General features: G+C 41.6%; 1 protein-coding gene across 1 annotated transcript in view; it reads right to left on the bottom strand.

The window, feature by feature from the left end:
* Positions 1–6,450: 6,450 nt before the first annotated feature.
* Positions 6,451–14,401, bottom strand: part of myo7aa (myosin VIIAa) — a 55,640-nt gene continuing 47,689 nt past the window's right edge. The window contains exons 33-46 of the mRNA XM_037677896.1: positions 13,346–13,536; positions 12,135–12,259; positions 10,548–10,705; positions 10,281–10,434; positions 9,998–10,153; positions 9,055–9,160; positions 8,849–8,962; positions 8,680–8,767; positions 7,816–7,922; positions 7,554–7,739; positions 7,330–7,446; positions 6,897–6,980; positions 6,675–6,794; positions 6,451–6,543 (exon numbers count right to left, since the gene is read on the bottom strand). Of these exons, the coding sequence (XP_037533824.1) occupies positions 6,451–6,543; positions 6,675–6,794; positions 6,897–6,980; positions 7,330–7,446; positions 7,554–7,739; positions 7,816–7,922; positions 8,680–8,767; positions 8,849–8,962; positions 9,055–9,160; positions 9,998–10,153; positions 10,281–10,434; positions 10,548–10,705; positions 12,135–12,259; positions 13,346–13,536 (1,799 nt within the window). The remainder of the gene's footprint in view (positions 6,544–6,674; positions 6,795–6,896; positions 6,981–7,329; positions 7,447–7,553; positions 7,740–7,815; positions 7,923–8,679; positions 8,768–8,848; positions 8,963–9,054; positions 9,161–9,997; positions 10,154–10,280; positions 10,435–10,547; positions 10,706–12,134; positions 12,260–13,345; positions 13,537–14,401) is intronic.

The raw sequence follows: 14,401 nt of genomic DNA on the forward strand, positions 1-14,401 counted from the left end.
GCGCAGTTTATTCATTCATTCAACCTTTATTTATACAGGTTAGTCTCATTGAGCCTCCAGGATTCATTTACAAGAGAGACCTGATTTAACAAAGAATGATGACAACAGCAAACAATCATAAAAGAAAGCATATAAAATAAATGAAATAAAATCATTTAAAAAATGAAACAAAATAGCTACAACGTAAAGATGATTTTTTTTTTTTTTTTTTTTGTAGAAAACGAAAACTAGAACACGTCTACACTGATTTTTCCCAGGAACTTTTCAGATGTTTGAAGCCACTTAGAGGTCAAGGTCGAGAGCTTCAGGTCTTTTTGTAAGATATTCCAGGAAACAGGAGCGGAGTAGGAGAAGGACCTTTTGCCTAGTTCAGTCCTCATTGAGGGAACACTGCAGGTAATAATGTCCTGAGAGCGCACTCCGTAGCTGCACTCACGCAGAGACATGTAGGAGGAGCTGTATGAAGGCAACAGACCAAGAAGTGATTTAAAGATGAAAATGTACCAGTGAGAGAGTCTGTGTGAAGTTAATGATGTCCAGTTAACCAGTGAGTACTGGGTGCAGTGGTGGGTACGATAATCACAGCCAGTTATGAATCTTAGTGCACCATGATAGACAGCATCCAACATCTGCAGGGTTCTTGTAGGAGCGTTCATGTAAATAATGTCATCGTAATCAATGGAGTGAAGGAAAGTCACAGATACAAGGTGTTTCCTTACATTCAGAGTTAGACAGGATCTGTTTCTGAAAAAGAAACCCAGTTTAACTTTCAGTTTCTTTACTAGGTTTTCAACGTTATCAACCTTCATTGTACTTTGGTTCAGCTGGGCCGCAGACGTCCAGTCTAATAACTGTTTAGTTTTTTTTGTCTTTCAGCCGCTCTTAAGGGGTCGGCTTAACGAACAAACCTGCACTTCCACCGAGCTGCCACAGCCCACGTGTGGAGCAGAGGCCTGATCTTGTTAACAGGTCTCACTTGTAAATGAGTCTTGGAGGCTTAATGTGATTTATCTGTATCAATAAAGGTTGAATGAAAAAAGAAGGGGCGGGGTTGAAGGGTCTTGCTCAAGGGCCCAGGGCAAATGAAGGTGGAGGCAGGTGTGGGTGCTTTCCCACCCAAGCTTTTATGTAACGGGATTCGAACCAGTGACTCCGATCACAGGCTCGCTTTATCCAACCTCTGTGCCACCACTCCCTGCAGTAATCAGCTGAATATCAGCTGAATATCAGCTGAATTTTCAAAAGGCGTTTAAGTAGTTTCTCTGCCAGAACCTGAAGCACTTTTTGCGTCTCTGAGCGATAAATATCCAAACCTTGTTGCAGCGTCGTGTTTCCTCTGGTGTGTCCAGATGTGTTCCTCGTCGAGACCCTTCTCCACCAGCTTGGCTCCAGTTTTTATTTATTCTTCTCTTGTTCTAAGTAACAAGAGTTGAATGTTTGCAGCAGGAAAACATCTCACCACTGAAGATGAATTCTCCTGAGTTCAGCAGGAAGGTCCTGTTGAGATAAATCAGCTCTTCTTCCAGAGAGTTCTGGTCCAGTCGGCGACACAAATCAAGAACAATCCTACAAAAGTCCTGATAATAGAAAAAATAATGTGAAAGACATTTACATTTAATTATAACCAAAATAAACTGAAGGCTGGGCGAAAACAAAACATCGGGAATAAAGTTATTCTAGAAAAGACCGACGACTTCATGCTTGTCGGCAGATTTGTTCTCACTGAGCCACAAGAGGCGTGCACGTTTCTGTGGTCACTGGTCCATTGGTGACACTTAGAGGTGATACTGGGAAATTGTTAATGATGTTCACACGATGAACAATTAGTACACGTGTATAAAATTAGATGAGTGGCTATATAAGCTGCATGAAGTGGTGCAGAAAGCACCTTTAACAACAACAACGGCTTTAGTCTCGGAGGATAAAAGAAATGCAGCAACACGCAGAGTTTTTAGACGCACAGGATTTTCTGTCCCAAGATGGCGACTGGCTCAGCAGCCGTTTTAGGCTTCCAAGGCCAGTGCTTGGAGCCGTGCACTGCTCATGCACAGACAGCTGCTGACCACACAGGGATTTTTAGCAACAGGGTCATTCCAGAGGGAGCTGGCAGACCCATCGGGACTGTGCCAGTCCACCCTGAGCTGAGCCATACCAGCTGTGGGAGCTGAGCCATGCCAGCTGTGGGGGATGGGATTATCCGTATGTCAGCCAGGAACATCAAACACAACAATTTGTAGTGACAGCTGGTTTTCCTAATGTAATCGGAGCTATAGACCACACTCATTGCCATAAAAGCATCATGCAGGATGAATATGTTTAGGTTAACAGGAAGTATTTTCATTCAATCAATGAGCAACTAACCAACGTTGTGTCGAGGTGGCCTGGTCCAACCACGATTCAGTCATTCTGATGACCAACATGGTTGGGAACAGACTACAAACTGGCACGGTGCGGGATGGGTAACTTCTTGTGGAGTAAATTAATTTAATCGTCCTAATGTGTCTGACCATTTTTTCTTAATTTCTGTGGGTGTTTTGCTCTGACCCCACAGCATTTGCTCACATTGTCCCACTCACTCCTCTTGGAGCTGATGCCAGAGGACAACGTGCCAAACAGAAGGTTTTTATGAGCCTCTACCTCGTTTAGAAACATCTGCAACTCACATTCCACGAGGTTCCTTCTTTTCCTGCGTGTAGACATGCTTTAAGGTAGTGCAGAGAGGAGATTCCTCAAGTACAAGGCAGATTTAAATCTATTTGCGTATTTAAATGGAGGCGTGTCGAGTATTCCCTCACGTGCGCTCAATTCCACGTTGATTGGGATGCAGAAACCAAGTATGCTTGGATTCATATGTACGCACTAGAGACCGACCGATATATATCGTAGGGCCGATATAGCCATTTGGGGAACCTATAGGTATCGGTGATAATTGACCCATTATGCCACGATGTAAACATTTCTAATTTTCACCCTAAAATGCTGGAATCAGCAACAATGTATCCAGCAGAGGGCGCGTGAAGACAACTTTCAAGTCATGACCATTCACTTTAAGTTTCACTTTCAGCTTCAGCACAGATGAAGCAGGGAACAATACTGTGTAGTGTGTTTTGCTGAACAGAGCATGGTAAGTTTATTTAAACTGATCTGTAAAATAAAACGATAATAATTTCTCTTCAATCCTCCGACCTGTTCGTCATTCGCTACATGCCTCTCAAGTTAGCAAGCTAACGTTTAGATAACCTAGCGTAGACTATTGCCTCATAAAACTTTATCCAGAACAATAAATCTAATGTAGAGGTAAAATACATCATATATATTAGTAACGTTATCTTTGTCGTCCTCAATGAAATGTATTGTTTGAAATATTTACTTCTTTGCGAAGGAAAAAATTAAACGCTGCTGCGGTCAAAACTAATCAGACCTTCACCATACATGACAGGGAAGGGGGTTTCTTTGTTGAATTTATATTTTCGTAACTCACTTGATAACTTTACGGTGAATAGTGGAGGAAAGAAAATGTGAACGCACGTTAGGAAGACTGTTTCAAGACTCCAAGTGTTAAAACAGGTTTAAAAGTAGCCGTTTACTGAGATTCTTGGGGGTGGACAAAGATCAAACATCTTCAGCCAGTTTATTGGTTATCAGCATTCATGTTCCCCTCCCGGTATCGGTGATAGACAAATTTCAATATCGGTCGGGCTCTAGTACACACCGTCTCATACATCTGGATTTATTTGTGTGCACGCTGTTGTCTCAATTTAAGCGTGCGCCATGTTTCAGAAGGAAATCCACGCATGTCTTTGTACATGAGGCCCCAGGAAACGTGCAACAAGAATCAGACCTAATTTAATCTAAACGTCTGGAGACACAAAAAGTGCACCAAGTTCTCAGACTTTATATTCACTCACAATTCTGTTTTAATTTACATAAATATTTTTTATAAATCAAATCATATATCAAATGTTAAAATCAAACTACAGAAATATTTTTTTATAAAAACAATAGTCCAGTTTCTCTGTTAATTTTTTTTAGCGTTTGAAGACTTCAGTGAGCTCTCGTCGAAGCTAAACCTTAAATAAAAATAAAACGTCGGCTCGACCGGACTCCAAGACTCTTAGACTTTCAGCTACAACTCGTTCGCGTCGCAACCTGAAGGTTCCCACAACAAACGACAGAACTTTGAGGTTTTCAGCCGTGAACCGACTCATAAACGAACTCCACCTGAAGTTCTTCAGTTTCCTAAAATCAAACGTCTGGATTAGAAACGGTTGTTCTGGAATAATGAGCTGGAAATCAGTCGTACACACACACACACATATGTATATATATATATATATATATATATATATACATATATATACATATATATACATATATATATGTATATATATATATATATATACATATATATATATACATATATATATACATATATATATATATATTCTGTTTATTCAGAGCTCAGTTGAGGTTTTTCTTTGTGTTTTACCAAAACGCCATTTTTATTTTTAAACTGTTAGTTTTTCATTTCTTTACTGTTTATTTTCTGAATCTAAAGACTTTCATCCGATAAAAAACTGTTGCAGAAACATTTTGTCTGTTTTTATTGATTGAAATGATTCAATGTTTAGAGTGAAAATAGTTTAAAGTTCATGTTGACCAAATGAATAAAACGACAAATCTTTCACATTGAAATATCGTTGTGTCAAATCACGGGAACTTTATTTAATGTGTTGTACAAAAAAAGAAAGTGTCAGCTGACTGACAGAACAAGAAACAAAAACAACTTTTTAAACAGAGGAGACGAAAAAACAAGTTTACTTTAATTGACAAAACAAAGGGAATAAATTGGCACAATTCAAACGTTCAGTTCAGGTGAAAGAGCCAAACATGAAACAACAACAACAACCTACATTTAATCAAAAAGACCAAAGTTTAGACGACGTTAAAGCCACAACAATCATTCATGGTCAGATGATTCAACCCTCCTGCTGCCCTGGGGTTAAAACGACCCCCAAGACCTTAAACTGGACGTCTCAGGGTTGTTTTGACCCCAGGGCAGCAGGAGGGTTAATAATCTGTGTACGCTCTGGGTTCTGATGAAGCTGTTGCCGTGGAGACAAAACTACCTGAAACAACAAAAAACAGAATTATCAGCTGACGATAAACGGGACCAAGTCCAGAACCACTTCCCCTCTGGTTCTGGACTGACGTCAGTTTTTCATCTGCAGGAAGTTTTCTAAAACCTTTTGTTAATTTAGTTAAAGACAGTAAACAGAATAAAAATATAACTTTTTGAGGTTAGTTTTAGGAAAAGTAGCTGCTTCTCAAAGCATTCTGGGTAATGAAGTCTCTACAGACAAACTTCTGACATCACTAAACAGCATAAAGTTAAAAAAAAAACTAATAATTAGAGACGTGACATAAGTCAAACATCCGTTAATGATCTTAAACAGAATGAGAAGAAAAATGTTCAAATTCTTTTAATTTGGGTCATAAAACGTTTTATAAATTCACTTCTAAAAACAATATTTCTGATCTTATTTTCTGTCAGAACAATAAATCTTTTAAAGATTAAAATAACTCCAAAGAAAAAAAATATCACAGGTCAAAAACCCACAAGAACCAAACCTTCACTGGGATTTATTTAATTCATGTTTTAACCGTTTCTTCATCGTGGAAGATGAATAAAAAAAGAGTAATTACAAATTAATTTAGTTAAGTTGAATAAAAAACTTATTTCTGTATTTTTCAGTTAATACTTGTTAATAAAATGTCCAGATTTTATGCAAAGCAGGAAGGAAATCCACATTTAAATTGATCAATAACTGTTTTATTTTTCTTCAGGCTTCTTTAGAGGAACCACTTCTTGGATCTTTACTCTGGGTCCAAAAGCTTCAGAACTGGGTCTGAGGTTCTGTTGGTTTATTCAGATCCTGTTCCACCAGGTTTTTATCAGTTCAGTAGCTCAACCCTCCTGCTGCCCTGGGGTCAAAATGACCTCTGAGGCCTCGGTTTTACAACTGAAGCATCGGATGTGATTTTGACCCCAGGGCAGCAGGAGGGTTGTCGGTGTTTCCTGTCTGGATCTTCTAAAGAAAATGGATGAACCGGTAAGTGTCGGAGCTGAGGGACTCCAGTTTGGACAAACCGTACGTTGGAAGGCGGGGCAGAAGGAGGGACAGCTGGGACGGGTCAGAGGTAGTCGTCCTCACTGGACGGCTCGTCGTCCTCGTAGCTGTAGAGGAAACGGTTACTGGGACCTTCGCCGGGGTCGTCGCCGCCGCCGCTCGCCGACGAGCTCCCCCCGGTGAGGCTCGATCCCGCCGAACTAGCAGAGGGACTGCGGCTCATCCTCCACAGCTGGTGGGAGAAGCTCCGCCCCCAGCTGCAGTACTGACCAATGGGACCCAGGAGGCGGATGAGCTCGACGGCCTCCTGCCAGTAAGATCACTTTCCCTGGCCCCGCCCACTTCGCTGGCGGTTCATGCTGGTCAGCATCTGACTGATGTAGGAGGTCAGGAGGTCGTCCATCTTGTAGCCCTGCAGGTTTCAACACATCGGCTCCGTCAGCTGACTCAAACTTTCATTTCTCTAAAGTTACTTTGATTTTTTTTCAGTTTTAGAATCCGATGAAATGATCCGATGTTCATCGGATCAGAACCGGCGCTCACCAGGGACGTTTCACACAGCAGCTTGCTCCCTTTCACCAGATTGCCAATGGTGATGTGGAAGTAGGTGTTCCCGCTGCTCCAGTTAGAGATCTTGGTGAAGGGGTGGGTGGTCAGGATGTCCTGGAAACAGAAAACAACGATTAACCGCACCTGCTGATGGGTTCATGAACACAGCACGGCTGCAGGAAGGAGGACCCTGAACGCTTCGTCTGTAAAACAAACCTTCGTCTTCGGGTCGATCAGACTGACTCCATGTTTGTTGATGGCGATCAGCAGGATCTCCGGGTAGTTCGGTTCTGTGGTTTGCTAAAGAAAAATTAAAAAACACTTTGTGACAAAGTCTAAATCAGTGGTTCCAAACTCTGGTCCCTGAGGAACACCATCCTGCACGTTTTAGCTGTTTCCTGCTTCGACACACTTGATTTGAATGATTCGGAGATTAACAGGCTTTGGCAGAACTTGAAGTAATTAAATCATTGAATCAGGTGTGTCGAAGCAGGGAAACAGCTAAAACATGCGGGGTGGTGTTCCTCAGGGACCAGGGTTAGGAACCACTGGATTTGACCGTTTGTGTTTTTACTACCAGATAAAGGTGAACGGAATCAACTGAATGAACCAGAGAGCTGCAGGAGGCCATAACCTCAGGTGTGTTTACCTTAACCTCAAAGAAGGCGGAGCCAAACGTCGGCCATTTGTAGATGACCTTCAGGAACAGGAGTTTGGCCTCCTCCCGTGATTTTCCGGGGTGTTTATTGAAGTACGCAACTATAGACTGTAATCAGACACAGAACGTAGGAAGTCAACCGATGTTGAACAGTTTGAACCAGAGCGAGGATTTGAATCATTTCAGAGCCCAAGACTCGTCTGCTGAATGTTTACTCTCTTCCAGTCATCTGGGGACATCTGCCGGATGAGGTCCTGGGGAACCAGCTCCCGAAGCATCTTGGGAATTGTAGGAAAGTGCGATTTGTCGTCCTCAAACTTGACGCGATAAATGAGCGCTCCGAGCTGGAAGACCTCCTCTCGTGAACATTTGTGGTAGCCACGCAAATATTTAGGAAGCTCCTGGAAACAAACAAACGGTTCTCTGGTTATGTGAATAAAAATATAAATAATGTTTACAAAATAAAGTTTCTCTGACCTGGTAGTAGTGAAAAATGGAGTCAGCGAAGGAATCCTTCCCCGGAACGGTGCTGGTCCACAACTTCTTCATGAAGAACACCTGATATGTCAGAGACGGCAGCATCCCTGCAGGTTTGGTTCAAAATAAATTCAACTTTATTTAAACCAGAACTGACAAAAGACGGTTTGTCTCTTGAATACGTCGATTCACTTCAAAAGGACTAACGCAGCTTTATAAACACGGCTGCGCTGCCACATCTGTAATTTTATTATTTTATTGAGGTCAAATTCAAAGTAAACCAACTTATTAATTTTTCTGCATCTCAGGGTGTTTGGTGGTTCATGCTTGTCTTCCCCCGTCCTGCCTGACAGCGTGTTCAACAGATCAGCTGGTGCTCAGAGGACGTGTTGGGGATGACTCTCAGCTACCGCCACGCCACATTTCAACCTCAGAGCTGTCAAAGTGGCTGAACTGCGGCCATCTTTGTGTTAGCTAAGGTCAGTTAGCTGTGGCAGCCATCTTGAATGGGGTTGATTCCAACTGTTAATGCTCATCTGATTTTGTGCTTCAGCAGATATTTTGCTAACAGACATGTTAAATGCCGGTTGTTCCAAGGCAGCGGGTGAAAATGAACAAAATTCAACTAATAAACACTAAAAGTAAACTAGATTTAAATCCATATCTGAAGAACAGGAAACTGATGTGTTGAACTATTTACGTTTTATTTAACTTGTGAATAAATGAGGGTAAAATTATTTTTAAATAAATCTCAGGTTCCATCAGATGTTTCGTGAAGCCCCGCCCCTCATCAGATCCTGAGTCTTGTCCTGAAACAACGAGCGACCCTGAACGCAGCACGGTAAATTCTGGTTTCAAACCGACCGTCTTTAGCCGGGCGAGACTTCTTGATCCAGTCGGTCAGATGTCGGACGAAGTCGAAGAAGAAGTCTCCTTCAGGCACGCTGATCGCCTGCAGACAGCAAACCCAGATGGTGAAAACCCGGATTAGACCTCCTAATCTGACCCCTGATGACCCCTGATGACCTCTGACCTTGTCTGAGATCTTCACAAACAGGCTGAAGCCTTCAGGAGATTTGAGCAGCAGTCTGCTGGAAATGTTCTGACAGAAATCCTTTGCCTTCGTGCTGGACTCCACCTCGAACGCCTGCAGGTTCGAGCAAAACGTTCAAGACTTTTAAATCGTTTTTTTTTTTTTTTACTGCTGATGAGAGAAAAAACCGAGCTCGAGTGTTGGACCTCGTCTGTGTCGTCGGGGAAGTAAACCTTGTGGAAGATCTGGGTGGTTTTATGTTGGATGGCCTCCACCTCCACCAGGTGAGGCGGATATTTTCTGGACCCGTTTCTGTTTGAACCCAAAAACAAAGTTTGGCTCAAATTACTGACCATGTCTGTGGGATTATAACTCACTGGGTAAAGAAAAGAAAAGAAAGATTTTATTTTTCCCATCAATAAACAAACGTCTATGAAAATATAAAAATATGAAATATAAAACACCTTAACAAAACTTCTGAATGTGGTTCACCCTCAGCGTTCAAAGTTTCACGTTTTATTTCACACAAGTTGAATTTAGAACCTACAAAGATGGCCGACGTGAGGCTTGTTTATTTACAAAACAAGTGCACCTGTGTCTGAACATGGAGCTCTAAAAACAAGGATCGGACCAGCAGAGGGCGCTGCTTCGGTACTTTATAAAGCTAATCGTTTGTCGAACAGTTTCATCCTCATGTTCCAGTCTCATCCTCTCGACCAGCGAGGGGTCCAGCTGTGCAGGTTGACACTTGATGTTCAGTTTGGAGCTCGGACAAAAACACGAAGCGTCCGGTCGTATTAGAAACTGCTCTCCGCCTGTTCAGGACCAACACTACACAACAAAAACCTCCTCAACGTTCCTGAAACTCAAACTTCTCCAAACTATTGTAAACAGCTTTTAAACTGGTCTGCACAGACCACCCCCCCGCCTGTATTCTGCTTTACACTTTGTTTTTGTGCACGCTGCCTACGTTTCATGTCCTGTCCACTTTGTGACCTTTTCAGAAACCGTCTTGTTTAAATGTCAGTGTTTTTTTTTTAACTTTGTTTACTTCTTGATTGAGTTTTCTTCCTGGGTTTTAAAAAGTGCTTCTGTTTCTCACCAGGTTTAAACCAGTCCAGCGTAAAAAGGGATGTGCGTGCGTTTTACCGTAGAGCTTTGTGCAGCCTCTGCATGCAGTCTGCAGACAGCGGGTGGTGTTTCTTGGACTGCAGGAAGCGCTGGATGTGCGGCAGCAGCAAGTTGCTGGGAGGAAACAGACCGGTGCTCAACCACAGCAGCTCCCAGCCCTTCTCTTCACTGTACCTGCAGCAGAACGCAAGTCGTCTTCAGAACTGGACCACAGATACGAGCCGGACAAAGTTCTGCCTGCAGCCACTGAGGACGGTTTTCTAACAGCCCACATTAAGTGATTTAAGGTGAGTCCACACACTTGACGTGGTTGTCGGTGAGCTGTTTGATGATCTGACAGAAGATCTCGTCCTTCAGGGGTTCGGCCTTAAGAGCTCCTTCAAAGATCTGGTCCGTCAGCTCGTTAACGGAGCGGGTCCGTCTGGACGGGTAGTCACCCATGTACTTCATAATGGGTGGGATCAACGTCAAGGAATCAAACACCACAAACCTCCCTGCACGAACACGGGTCTTCACAGACGGTGGTGGACCCACCCCCATCTGAAGCCTTGATGCGTTTAAAGGATATCGATGAAGGCCATGCAGGCCTCCTGGGCCAGGTCCTCGTGGTTCACGACCTTCTTCAGCAGCGGCAGCTTCAGCGGCTCTCTGGTGCAGCTCCACAGCTTGTCTTTCCCACGATTCTTTGCAACCATCACTCTGCTCAGAGTGTGTTTGGGAGGAGGTCTAAAAAAAGGAAAAAGCTTCAGTCATGTGACCATAAAACAAGCAATCAACATGTGACGTTAGAATAAATAAAAAATAAATCAGTTTCAGACGTTCTTTCAAAACTAAAACTAAGAGGTTGAATCTGGTGCCATTTAACCCTCAGAGGTCTTGCAGGTAAAAATCAGCCACTTATTTATTTTGTTTGTGTTTTTATTTATTTATTTTGATGCAGTCAATAAACACTTTTTTTCTGTCAAAGCCTAAAAATTCTTCTAATTTTTATTATTATTATTTTTTTTGTAAAAATAGTTTGAAATGCTCACAGTAGCATCGTGTAGTGGGATAACCAACCACAGGGAAATCCCCTTATAAATGCATTTTTTAAAATCCCACACCTAAAACGTAAAACGTTAAGCTCTTAGGTCTTCTGAGCTTATGCTTCGTCTTCGGCACATTCAGGAGCAGCTGATCACATGACCTGAAGGATCCACAGGGCGTGCACGGATGCAGCAGCTCTGACGGGCAGGGCGGGGCAGCGCCATTAAGAGCTTTAAAAGCTAACGAAAATGTTAAAAAGTGAATCCTAGAATGTACGGGCAGCCAGTGCAGGGAGGCTAAAATAGAAGAAATGTGGTTAAACTGTCGTGTGCCAGTTAAAAGCCGTTCTGCGATCAGAGGGTCCACAACTCCGAACAGCTGACTCGACTGAAATCAGCATCAATTGCTGAGTCAGAGCGCCGCAGCCACTCAGCAAAATATCTGGTCCAGTAAAAGCAAAACAGAAACGTGTGTGGTCCACAAGTAGTTTTAAATGCAAAAAAATAACAATAGAAAAACTGAAAAACTAAAAAGAAATAAAAAACATGCCTGCCCAACGAGCCGCAGATAAAACTAAGATCGTAAACAAGTCGTCCTCTTCAGATACTGGTTCTGGATGGTCCTCTCAAAACTCCAGACTGGAATTTAAAAATAATTTAATTAAAAAACTACATGGGTGAACTAATGGGGGAAAATACATTTTTTTTCTTCCTAAATTCTCATACTTAAAAAAAAAAGTAAAATATGGAGATTTTTTTTTTTAAACTTAAGGCCATTTAAAAAAAAAAAGCTAATATTTTAAAAGTCCTGTAAATCAGATATTTTATTAAAGAAATAATTGTAAAAGTTCTTTAGCTCAGATATTTTATTTCAGGCTGATAGCTCTGAAAGATTAACAAGTTTTTAATGTAACGATAAATAAATCAGTTACGTAAAGTGACACTAACGGTCAAACAGCTGAAGGACGTCCTGCAGTTTGAAACGTGGCACGTTTGGATCTGGGATGAACTTTTCACACTCTGGATGCGTAAATGTTGCGAGTTTGGACGTGTCTGGGTAAACGTTTTGTGTCTTTGGGCGTGTGCACGTTAATGTTTACGTCGTACAGGTCCAGGTTTTGTTGGTGCACCTGAAGTAGTCGTAGGAGAACTCCTCCAGTGTGTACGGTTTCAGTCGACCCTCCGTCTCCGGCAGGATGATCTGTGAGGCCCGAGCCGATTCCTGACGCTGGTCTGGCGTCATGGTAACCATCGCCTGACGGGTCGGATCACAGCAGACAACGACAGGAAACATTTTGAATATTAGATCACGACTCAAGCGCCTCCTTTGTTTTTTAAGTAAATCAAACACTGCCCGTGTATCTTTTCTGTACAATACGATCAAACATTTCATCGTTTACAGGAGTTACAGAGTTTTAGACATTTTGGTGCAAAGTTCTCAAGAGTTCAGAATTTTAGTTGGGAATGATTCTCAGCTACTACCACACCAAACTGTAGCTCAGCATCACTGAAACTGGCTGGGTTACAGCCATGACTGTGTCGGCTGAGGTCAGCTGACTGTGGCGGCCATCTTGACTTGAGTCGACTCCAAAAGTGACTCAGGTGTAACGTCACATTAAATGACTTGCTCCTGAAGGCCACTGGATCTTAAGATACTTTGTTAACAGAGTTGACACCAACAGTTAAAGTGATCAGATAAGCTCGGAGCAACTACCACATTACATTTTAATTAAAAAAAAGACAAATTTACTGAGTTGTAGACATTTCTGTGCTGCCTAAAGTTGATTAGCTGGCAGCCATCTTGAATGTGGTTGAGTTCAAAGGTTAATCAGTTGCACAGCTGAGATTTACTTTCTGACACTTTCATGAAACTCTGTCCCCTGGCTCATGATATATTTTGCTAACACAGCAGGTGATTAAGATGCAGTGAGAACTAATGTCCAATAAAACATTTGTCTTCTTCACAATAAATTTAAAAACATCCTGAGTTGAATTAATCGCTTCGTCTGCAGGAATAATCAAATTAAAACAAATTATTTTTGCTTCCTCAGTTTCAGTTTGGCCTGTGATCCATTTTTACTTAAGTTTGACCACAAATATCGTACACACCGACATAAAAATGCATATTTTTAGTTGCCCGTTGAGTTTTTGGCGCAGAAAGTTTGAACTTGTATAAAACATAAAACTAAAAATGACTGTTGACTTGAACCTTAAGATTAATGTAGATTTTTTTCCCCCCTGAAAATAAAAAATATGAGGAAAACAAGTAGCAAGTAAAGACACGGCTCGTAGCGTTAATTTAAGCAACATACAGGTGTATTTATTTATTTTCCCCACTTACAACTATTTCCTGCTGAGGTCGGGTCATGGAGGGCAGGACGTAGACGCAGTCAGCTGGGAAATCTCCTCTCTGATTGGTTCGTTCGTTGATGCCATGAGCCCAGCCAGAGGTTAGAACCTGCTCTCCGAGGTCCTGGTCCAACATGATCAGGTCCCCCTTCAGGAAGCTGAGGAACGTCGACCCTTCACCAGCTGTGGAGACACAAACAGGAGCCCGGAGAGACTTCCTGCATGAATCGGATCAATTTACAGACAAAAACAACAACAAAGGGTCAAATTAACTGTTACGCTAACTGTTATATTAATATATATATATATATATATATATATATATATATATATATATATATATTAATATATATATATACTAAGTGTATATAATTGTTCTTACTCTACACAAACGTAACTTGTCACAAAAATGAAGGACTTGTTTAATAATCTTCAACAGAAACGAGGAACAAAAATAAATAAATGCAAACAGAAAGCTGCAGATCGCCATCAGGAAATAAGCAACTCTATTTTTATAACTTATTTAAATAATTTCTAAATTTTGTAAAATAACGTCTTTAAAATGCAGCTCTGCTTTAAAATGTTCTTTGCATGAGTTAAACATTAAAATAAAAAAAACTAATAAATTCATAAATGTACATAGGATGGTTTTCAAATTAATTTCCTGTGTTCTCTTAGTTATTTAAAAGTTATTTTTATAAACTTCATATTTTAGAAAAAAAATAATATTTTGAAGGATTTAGGTGAAAACAGCCAGGAGTCGTCGAGTCCTGCTGTCTCCAAGTCCTGTTGACATCGAGTCCTGCTGTCTCCAAGTCCTGTTGACATCGAGTCCTGGTGTTGTCGAGTCCTTTGTCATCTATGAACTGCTGTACGGTAAAGACCTACCAGAGTAAATAGAGTCCTGCTGACATCGAGTCCTGCTGACATCGAGTCTTGTTGACATCGAGTCCTGCTGACATCAAGTCTTGTTGACATCGAGTCCTGTTGACATCGAGTCTTGCTGACATCGAGTCTTGTTGACATCGAGTCCTGCTGACATCGAGTC

The sequence above is a fragment of the Nematolebias whitei genome, chromosome 6 (assembly GCF_014905685.2).
Source record: "Nematolebias whitei isolate Nwh7 chromosome 6, NemWhi1, whole genome shotgun sequence".
Classification (NCBI taxonomy): domain Eukaryota; kingdom Metazoa; phylum Chordata; class Actinopteri; order Cyprinodontiformes; family Rivulidae; genus Nematolebias; species Nematolebias whitei.